Source organism: Alexandromys fortis, unplaced genomic scaffold (assembly GCF_014885135.2).
Source record: "Alexandromys fortis isolate MF-2015 unplaced genomic scaffold, M_Fortis_MF-2015_v1.1 scaffold_312, whole genome shotgun sequence".
Lineage (NCBI taxonomy): Eukaryota > Metazoa > Chordata > Mammalia > Rodentia > Cricetidae > Alexandromys > Alexandromys fortis.
Genome location: NW_026068184.1, coordinates 558420 through 569399, shown reverse-complemented (window position 1 = coordinate 569399; position 10980 = coordinate 558420). Strand labels below are relative to the sequence as shown.

At 45.2% G+C, this 10980-nt stretch overlaps 1 protein-coding gene across 1 annotated transcript; it reads left to right on the top strand.

Annotated features, from left to right (window-relative positions):
* The first annotated feature begins 7732 nt into the window (after positions 1-7732).
* On the top strand, positions 7733-10587 carry Ccl26 (C-C motif chemokine ligand 26). The gene is made up of 3 exons (XM_050129268.1): positions 7733-7805; positions 7898-8012; positions 10491-10587. Exons 1-3 carry the CDS (start codon positions 7733-7735, stop codon positions 10585-10587), a joined length of 285 nt encoding a protein of 94 aa, XP_049985225.1.
* Positions 10588-10980: the final 393 nt, after the last annotated feature.

Below are 10980 nucleotides of genomic sequence, written 5' to 3'. Positions count from 1 at the left end.
AAGATAGAGAAAAGAGAGGAACTCATTGATGTCTTCCTCTAGCCTCTGCATCTTCATGACCATGTGTACGCACCCACATGCTCATGGCATGCAACGCACACTCACACACACATGGGTGGAGTGCAACACACACTCACACACACACTCACATACACACATGGGTGGAAAGTGACGGAGAAAGACACCAAATGCTGTCTAGCCTCCACACGAATGTGCTCTTGTGCACACACATGCTCACACATGTGCACGCCCATATATACAATAAATGAACATAAAAGCAAAGACCAAAAGAAGGTGATGCAGCTGAAGGCAGAGCTCAATTTCCTAGGAAGAGACGGAGCCCCCCACCCCTTCCTGAAGTTAGCTACAGTTTCTATGCCTGCCCCTGATCTGTATCAGCTGTGTAACCAGGAAAAGTGATTTTTCCAATCGTCAATAAGAAAAACGGAAGTTCCAAGCAAATAAATTGAAAAGGCAACTCTAAAAAGCAGAAGTATAAGTGGCCAGAAAACACACGAAATGTTCTCATTATCCTTATTTAGTAGCCACCAGGGAACTGAAAGTCAGAGCCGCGGGTTTCCAGCTTGCTCTCATCAGAACGGCTTGCACTAGGCAAACGACGCAGGGCTGGAGGGCTGGCTCAGAGGTAGGTATCTCTGCCTGCTCTTCCAGAGGCCCAAGCTCTGTTCCCAGTGCCCACACCTGGCAGCCCTCAGCCTTCTGTCCTCCCAGTTCCGGGCTATCTGACGTCCTTTTCTGGCTTCCACATGCACACATGTGGTACACAGACATACATGCAGCCAAACACCCATGCACATAAAGTAGTAAAATAAAACTTTAAAAATCACTTAAATATCCATCCATATAGAGAGGGTTTCATTCAGCTTGACTGACATGTGGAGGTCAGAGGACAGCTTGCAGAAGTTGGTTCTCTCCTAATGTGTAGGTCTCAGGGATCAAACTCAGGTCGTCAGGCCTGGCAGCAAGCCCCTTTACTTTCTGAGCCATCTCGCTAGCCCCTCAACTATAAAGAACGAAATGATGCCATTTTGGGGAAAATGAATTATCCTAGTTAGGGTGACTATTGCTGGGATGAAACACCATGACCAAAGACCGTTGGGGAGGAAAAGGGTCTGCTAGGCTTAAGCTTCATCATCAAAGGAAGTCAGGACAGGCACTTAAGGCAGGAACCTGGAGGCAGGAGCTGATGCAGAGGCCATGGAGGGGTGCTATTTACTGGCTTGCTCGTTATGGCTTGCTCAGCCTTCTTACTTATAGAAGAACCCAAGACCACCAGCTCAGGGATGGCACCACCCATCATGGACTGGGCCCTCCCTGTTGATCACTAATTAAGAAAATGCCTTACAGGCCAGCAGTAGGTGTGCACGCCTTTAATCCTTTAATAGCGGCACTCTGGAGGGGGGGGGGGCAGGGTTAGCACTAAATTCAAGGCCAACCTGGTCTAGAGTGAATTCCAGGTCAGCTAGGACTACACAAAGAGACACACTTCAGCACTGCTGGTCATCCCTGAAGGAAGTCAGGACAGGAACTCAGACAGGGCAGGATCCCAGAGGCAGAGGCCATGGAGGGGGGCTGCTTACTGGCTTGTTTCCCATGGCTTATTCAGCCTGCTTTCTTATAGAAGCCAGGACCTGGCCCTCCCCCATTGATCACTAAATGAGAAAACTCCTTACAACTGGATTTCATGGAGGCACTTCCACAATGTGCTTCCTCCCTCTGGTGACTCTAGCTTGTGTAAAGCTGACACACAAAACCAGCCAGCACACATATGTCATGGAAGTACAGTATATATACACATATGTCATGGAAATATTTAGGGCTATTTAAGGCGGGGAAGGGAATCAGGATGAGGTAAGAAAGGGTAACGGGGTGAACGTGAGTAAGGTCTCTGACATTCATGTATGAAAATGTCATAAGAAACCCAGCATTTTGAACACCAATTAAAAATAAAATTAGTGCCTGTCAAAATCCCAGCAAAATTTTTCGAAGACCTAGAAAGAACAGTACTCAACTTCATTTGGAAAAGCAAAAAACCCAGGATAGCCAAAACAATCCTGGGCAATAAAAGAACTTCTGGAGGCATCACAATCCCTGACTTCAAACTCTACTACAGAGCTACAGTACTGAAAACAGCTTGGTACTGGCATAAGAACAGACAGGAGGACCAATGGAACCAAATAAAGACCCGGATATCAATCCACACATCTTCGAATACCTGATATTTGATAAAGAAGCAAAAATATCAAATGGAAAAAAAGAAAGCATATTTAACAAGTGGTGCTGGCATAGCTGGATATCAACATGTAGAATGAAAATAGACCCATATCTATCACCATGCACAAAACTCAAGTCCAAATGGATCAAAGACCTTAACATAAAGCCAGCCACACTGAACCTTATAGAAGAGAAAGTGGGAAGTACACTTGAATGCATTGGCACAGGGGAACCACTTCCTAAATATGACCCCAGTAGCACAGACACTGAGAGAAACAATAAATGGGACCTCCTGAAACTGAAAAGCTTCTGTAAAGCAAAGGACACGGTCAACAAGACAAAATGACAGCCTACAGAATGGGAAAAGATCTTCACTAACCCCACATCAGACAGAGGTCTGATCTCCAAAATATACAAAGGACTCAAGAAATTGGACACCAAAAGATCACAGAATCCAATTTAAAAAAAAATGGAGTACAGACCTAAACAGAGAACTCTCAACAGAGGAATCTAAAATGGCTGAAAGGCACTTAAGAAAATGTTCAACATCCTTAGTCATCAGAGAAATGCAAATCAAAACCACTCTGAGATTCCATCTTACACCTGTAAGAATGGCCAAGATCAAAAACACTGATGACAACTTATGCTGGAGTGATTGTGGGGAAAAGGGAACACTCCTGCATTGCAGGTGGGAATGCAAGCTGGTACAGCTCCTTTGCATGTCAGGGTGGCTACTTCTCAGAAAAATTAGTAAACAACCTTCCTCAAGACCCAGTAATACCACTTTTGGGTATATATCCAAAGGGTGTTTAATCATGCCACAAGGACATGTGCTCAACAATGTTCAAAGCAGCTTTGTTTGTCATAGCCAGAAGCTGGAAACAATCTAAATGCCCCTCGATCAAAGAATGGATAAGGAAAATGTGGTACATTTATACAACGGAGTACTACACAGCAGAAAAAAATAACAACAGCTTGAATTTGTCAGGAGAATGGATGGAACTAGAAAACATTATTTTGAGTGAGGTAACCCAGACCCAGAAAGATAATTATCACATGTACTCACTCATAGGTGGTTTTTAAACATAAAGCAAAGAAAGCCAGCCTACAAACCACATTCCCAGAGAACTTAGACAACAATGAGGACACTAAGAGAGACTCACATAGATCTAATCTACATGGGAAGTAGAAAGTAGAAAAAGACAAGATCTCCTGAGTAAATTAGGAGCATGGGGACCTTGTAGGAGGATTGAAATGGGGAGGGGAGAGGCAGGGAGGGGAGCAGAGAAAAATGTAGAGCTCAATAAATATTAAAATATATATTAAAAATTTAATTAAAAAATAAAATTAGGTGGGACTGGAGAGATGATGCCTCAGTGATTAAGAGCTCATGGCACTCTTGCAGGGGACCTGAGTTCAGTTCCCAGCATCCACCTCAGGTGGCTCTGTCTTCACCTCCAGCTCCAGGGCATCAGTTGCCTCCTGCTGGCCTCTGTGTACTCACACAAATAGGTACACACATACCTGCAGACACACATACAGGTAAACAAAATAAGTAATAAATGCTAAAAAAAATAAGTAAAATTAGGGTTGTCATATTCCACTGTGGGTGGGGTCATTCCTAGGCTGGTAGTCCTGGGTTTTATAAGAAAGCAGGCTGAGAGGGCTGGAGAGATGGTTCAGTGGTTAAGAGCACTGGTTACTCTTGTACTCTTGCAAAGGACCCAGGTTCAATTCCCAGAATCCACATGGCATCTCACAACTGTCTATAACTCCAGTTTCTAGGGACCCAACACCCTCACACAGACATACATGCAGACAAAACAATTTACAGAAAAAAAATAAGTAATTTTTCCCTGAGATAAGTTTCTCTGTGTAACAGTCCTGGTTATCCTAGAACTCACTTTGTAGACCAGGGTAGCCTTGAACTCACAGAGAACCACCTGCCTCTGCTTCCCAAGTTCTGGGATTAAAGGCATGTGCTACCATGCCCAGCTAATAATCTTTTTTTTTTTTTAAAGAAAAAAAGCAGTCTGAGCGAGTCACAGTGAGCAAGCCAGTAAGCAGCACTCTCCGTGACCTCTGCATCAGCTCCTGCCTCCAGGTTCCTGCCCTTTCTTCCTTTGATGACGAATATGGAAGTGTAAGCCAAATACACTTTCCTCCCCAACTTGCTTTTGGCTACAGTGTTTCATCACAGCAATAGAAACCCTCACTAAGACTCTAGGCAAACACTTTACCAACCGAACCACATCCTCAGTCCTAACTCCTAAGTAATTTCAAGGCCAGTGGAACACACTCACATACTCAGGAAGCCATGGGAATTGCCAGGCTGCCATATTTGCCTGGGAAATTGTGTCTCAGAACAGGAGTGATCTAATGAAAACAGTTGCATGTCTCCTAGGCAACTGGCAGTGTGCTTTTATGCTGTGGGTGTTGGAATCTCTGGACTTGTGTTTCCCCTTTTGGGCTCTTGAAGGGTTGGACTTGGTTTTCTAGTCTTCCGCTGTGGCTCGCCTTATCTACCCAGCTGTGATTTTTCCATTGCTCCGGTGTCCTCACTCAGCCACAGTGCCGTCGTGGACACAGCTTGGGGGAAACCTACTCAGAAAGCCAGCCTGTGAACTGACCTGCCTTTCCCCTGCTGTGCTTTGAAAGTAAGATGTTCTCCTCCGTCCCCCCCCCGCCCCCCCCCCGCCCCGCACTCTCCCCACCCAGGCACAAGTGTTTGAATATAGAGTATCTGGCTGATGGTGGTTTGGGGAGATCTGAGAAGCCTTTGGGAGAGAGGGAAAGCCTAACTGGAGGAAGAAGGTTAATGGAGAGTGGAGCCTTCCAGATCACAGTGGGGATCCATTTCCTCTCCTGTCTTTGCTTTTTGATATTCCAAGATATGGTTAAGAACCTACTGTTCTTCCAGAAGACCCAAGTTCAGCTCCCAGAACCCATCTTACAACTTTCTATAACTCCAGCTCCGGAGGACCTGACTCTATCTTCTGGCCATAACAGGCAACTACACTCATATGCACAACACACAAAGATGTACACGTACACATAATTTAAAATAATAAAAATAAAAGTAGCCAGGCATGGTGGGGCACACCTTTAATCCCAGTACTCGGGAGGCAGAGGCAGTGGATAGATCTCTGTGAGTTTGATGCCAACTTGGTCTATGTAGTAAGTTCTAGGCTAGCCAGGGCTATATAGTGAGCCCCTGTCTTTAAAGTTATTTCCAAACATAGATACACTGAGGGGTTATTGCTTCAATATTTGAATATGGGGGATGGAAACACACCAGTCTATGATCCAAGGGACATAAGGAAGGAAGCCTGGACAAGTGAGCCAGTCTGTTCCATCCCTGTGACCATGACAACAGAAGAATTTTAGAAGGGTATCCATGGCAGCAGAAGTTCAAATGGCTGACCAGACCTTGGGAAACATCCCAGATGGAGGGCTCTGGGAGATCCTTACAAATGTAGCCAGATCCCAGCCAACAACCTGGAGGGTATGGAGCGGGGAATTTAACTGTAGGGGAGGGGCAACTGGGAATGGAACAGGACCCAGGGAGCTGACACGATGGTTATGCTCAGGCTTGGGGTTGAATCTCCTGGACCAAAACTAAGAATAATGAAAGAGAAGAGGGCAGCCTCAAAGCCCTGGTCATAGCATTGTGCACAGGGCTGAGAAGATAGATTCCTGCAGAAACCCTTTGGTGGGCTTGCCCACTACTTGGAGGGATTCTTTTTTTTTTTGTTGTTTTGTTTTTTTTTGTTTTGTTTTGTTTTTGTTTTTTTTTTTTGTTTTTCGAGACAGGGTTTCTCTCTGGCTTTGGAGCCTGTCCTGGAACTAGCTCTGTAGACCAGGCTGGTCTCGAACTCACAGAGATCCGCCTGCCTGCCTCTGCCTCCCGAGTGCTGGGATTAAAGGCGTGCGCCACCATCGCCCGGTTGGAGGGATTCTGACTCATAAAAGTAACACAATGATCACTAACCATAGGACAGCCATAGACAGAACCTATACATTAATCAGATTTTTATTTTTTATGTGCATTGCTGTTTTGGCTGTGTGTATATCTGTTTGAGGGTGTCGGATCCCCTGGAACTGGAGTTACAGACAGTTGTGAGCTGCCATGTGGTTGCTGGGAATTGAACCTGGGTCTGCTGCAAGAGCAGCCAGTGCTCTTAACCACTGAGCCATCTCTCCAGCCCCTGGAAGATTATTTTTTAAAGAGCAGACTGGGCTGAGACTCTAAGATTGCCTACCTCTGCCTCCAGAGTGCTGGGATTAGAGGGGTTTGCCTGAACCTAGCTGAGTTTTTAGAAGAATTTAAGAATATGGTTATGGGGGCTGGAGAGATGGCTCAGCAGTTAAGAGCACTGGTTGCTCTTCCAAAGGTCCTGAGTTCAATTCCCAGTCAACCACATGGTGGCTCACAACCATCTGTAATGAGATCTAGTGCCCTCTTCTGGCCTGCAGGTATACATGCAGACAGAATACTGAGAATGTTGTGTACATAATTAATCAATCAATCTTTAAAAAAACAAGAATATGGTTACATGTTTAGCTATCCTAAGCTGAGATGGATCAGGTAATGAGTTCCCTGTTATTGGAAGTCATCAAAATCACCCAGATGACTAGAAGGGAGGTGGTTTGAAAAGGGTTGGATCTGGGCGTGGAAAGATGGCTCACTGATTAATAGCAAGAACTGCTCTTGCAGAGGACCCAAGTTCAGTTCCCAGCACCCATTTGGGTGGCTCAGGACTTCAGGAGACCCAGACTTTCTTCTAGTCTCCACAGGCGCCTGTGCTCCCAAGCACATACCACCTCTCCACAAATATGTACATAATTACAAATTTAAAATAAACCCTTTATTTATTTAAAGAGTTAAACGGTATATAATATCCTTTCCCAACATATATTTGGTAATGAACACCAGAAGCCCCTCAGGACGCTAAGGCAGGAGGATCACAAATTTGGGCTACATAAATAGACTTTATCTTTAAAAATAAAGTAAAAACTAGGTGGCAATGGCACACACCTTCATTCCCAGCACTTGGGAGGCAGAGGCAGGTGGATCTCTGTGAGTTTGTGGCCAGCCTGGTCTACAAAGTGGATTCCAGAATATATAGGGTGTTTACATACAGAAACTCTGTCTCAAAAAACCAAACAACAACAACAATAACAACAACAACAACAAAAAAAAAAACAACCAAAAAACAAAAGGGAAAACTAAGGTGAGGGGTTAGAAAGATGGGTCAACAGTTAAGAGCATATACTCTCTCAGAGGATCCGAATTTGTGTTTCAGGAGCCACGTTGGTGGCTTACAACCATCTGTAATTCTAAGTCCTGGGGATCCAATGCCTCTTCTATCCTCCCTTTCTCTCTGTTTCCAACCATAACATTCCCTGGAATGTTCTTCAGGTACCACACAGCCTCATACAAGACAAGACAAGAGGAACTCAGGAGACGTCTATGAAGAGCCCAGGTCAATGGACCATGAAGACCTTCTCTTTGAGTTCCATTGTTCTCCTCGCCTTCTTCCTCAGTGTCCACCTTGGAGCAGCCAGTGGTACGTAGCTGGTACCCCTCCCCCTTCCGTCTCTGGAAGCTCCTCCTGCAAAGGACAGCCTCGAGGTCACCTCTCCTTGTGTGTGTCCTTAGGTGGGAGTGGCTCAGTCGCGCCCTGCTGCCTCGATTTCAGCAACAAGATGCTCCCGTGGAACTGGGTGTACTCTTATGAGCTCGTCAAAGACAGCTGTCTCCAAAAGGTCGTGATGTGAGTGAGTGTTAGGTGCTGCTGCGTCAGCCACATCAGTGGGCAGGGACTGGGTGAACATCCACAGTGACAGACTGGACACCAGGCTGGAGACCTGGGACACAAGTATCTCTGTTTTGTTTCTTGTGTCTGGGATAAAATACCTGGATGAAAGCAACTTAAGGGAGAAATTCCAGGTAACAGTCTGTTCTAGCTGGCTTTCTGTGGCCAAAAGTAACTTGGGACCCGGCGGTGGTGGTGCATGCCTTTGGCAGTGCACGCCTTTGGCAGAGGCAGGGGGAAATCTCTGTGAGTTCAAGGCCAGCCTGGTCCACAAGGGCTAGTTCCAGGACAGGCTCCAAAGCTACAGAGAAATACTGTCTCAACAACAACAACAAAAAAGCAACTTGGGGAGGAGAGGGTTTATTTCAAATCACACCCCATCATGGAGGGAAGTCAGATCTTGGGGCAGAATATGAAAGAACACTGTTTGATGGGTTTGCTCCGTGGTCATGGTCTCTGGTAGCTTTCTAAGAGCTCAGGCCCACCTGCCTAACGAAGCTGCTGCCTAGGGAATGACACCACCTATAGTTGGCTGAGTTCTCCCACATCAGTCATTAATGAAGACAATTGTTTACAGATGTGGCCATAGACCGATCTTATTGAGATAATTCTTTAGTTGAGGTTTTTCAGATTGACAGCTCAGGCTAAGAAACAGTGCATCACTGCTGGAAAGACAAGGTAGCGAAATCTTGCAGCAGCGAGTCAGCTAGTCATCATTATATTCACAGTCAAGAGCAGAGAACAGTGAACTGATGTTTGCACGACAGAGCTCAGCTTGATTTCCCTCTCTTACGCAGTTCAGAGTCCTCTGTCTAAAGAATGGTGCCTCCCATGGTGGGCAAGTCTTCCCACTTCAATGGATATACTCAAGATAGCCCCAACCCAGACATGTCCACGGGCCAACTTAATCTAGATAATATTCCATTGAGACTCCTTCCTAGATGAGTTTAGATTTTAAGTTTAAAATAAAAACGAACCACCAAGATAGGTTAGAGCCCTCTCTCTGCAGAAACACATGTGCCTCTGAGAGAGTTAGATCCTGACTTCCAGACCATAGAGCAGGCCATGAGTTGAGAGTGGGGCATAAAAGTACAAGGAGATCGGGAGGCAGAGGCAGGCGGATCTCTGTGAGTTCGAGACCAGCCTGGTCTACAGAGCTAGTTCCAGGACAGGCTCCAAAGCCACAGAGAAACCCTGTCTCGGAAAAAAAAAAAAAAAAAAGTACAAGGAGAACACGGTGGTGTAATTTTTAATCCCAGCGCCCAGGAGGCTGGGGTGGAAGGATCGTGAATTTGAAGCCTTTTGGGGCTACATAGTAAGACCTTCTTTAAAAAAAAGAAAGAAAGAAAGAAAGAAAGAAAGAAAGAAAGAAAGAAAGGAAAGAAAGAAAGAAATTATGAATTGGTGGCAACCAAACTTAGTCATTTGAGCTTGCTCTCCTAGCTCTCTGTGATGGAGAGAGAAAGCCAACTCCCTGCAAACAGTCCTCTGACATCCATATATGCACTGTAGTAAATGTGTTCCCCCCTCCACAACAAATAAATAACATTTCATTTAAAAGTACATATAAAAAAGGAATGAAGTGGTGTGCTCATATGGGGTTCCTTTACGCCCTCTAAAAGTTATCAGGCCGAGCTATAGTGTAACTCAGTGGTAGAGCATTTATTTCATATTATGAAGCTCTGCATCATACTTCTACACACACACACACACACACACACACACACACACGAAAGATTAAAACTGTTTGGGCTGTAGTTCTCTAGTCTAGGAATATGCTGCAGTCTATTAACCAACAAGTACTCAAGTTTTAAGTTTATTTATTTACCTTACTGGGAATTGAGTTAGGGCTTTCTATATGGTAGGCAAACATACTACCACTGAGCCACCCTCCATCAAAGCCCCTCACTGGGGGATTCTAGGCAGGTGCTCTACCACTGAGCCACACCCCAGCCCCTCATTGGGGGATTCTAGGCAGGTGCTCTACCACTGAGCCACACCCCAGCCCCTCACTGGGGGATTCTAGGCAGGGGCTCTACCACTGAGCCACACCCCAGCCCCTCACTGGGGGATTCCAGGCAGGAGTGCTACAGCTAAGCTATATTATCATCATCCCTAATCATACCAAATGTGTGCTTCATAGAGTGTGTGAACTATGTCTCAATAAAGTTGTTATGTTTAAAGGAAAGCTAGGGTCACAATATAGATTACTGCCTGGCAACTAGATTTTATGAAACATGATTCCTGGGGTCTGCAGGTCTGAGAGCATGTAGATTGCATGGGAAATTGAAAGAGAAGCAGGATCAGCAGAAGATGAGACAGGAACGAAGTGTCACAGTTGTGTTGAATGGGGAGACTGCTTAGTTATACTAACTCACCCTCCTCTTCCGTCAAAGCCAGGGACGTTGACAATCACCTCTTATCTCTTTCCTACAGATTCACTACAAAACGAGGTCAGAAAGTCTGTGTCCAACCACAGGCCAAGTGGGTGCAGAGATACATTTCTCTATTGAAAGCTCAGAAGCATCTGTGACTCTACTGGACTTTTAGCCAAAAGACCCTTGAACACAGCTCTTGGCACCTTTGTCTTCACGGAACCTGGTGAATTCATGTATAGTGTTCATAGTCCTGGTGGAAGGAGGACATGGTTTTTATTGAAGGTTTTTAAAATAAAGATTTGATTTTACTAGGACTGGAAAGATGGTTCAGTGAGTAAAGACACTTACCACCAAGACTGATGACCTGAGTTCAATCCCTGGGACCCATGTGATGGAAAAAGGGAACCAACTGTTGAAAGTTGCCCTCTGACCTCTGTGTGTGCATCATGGTACATGCACAGGTACACACATACACAGAGAGAGAGAGAGAGAGAGAGAGAGAGAGAGAGAGAGAGAGAGAGAGAGAGAATAAATATAATTTTAAAAAG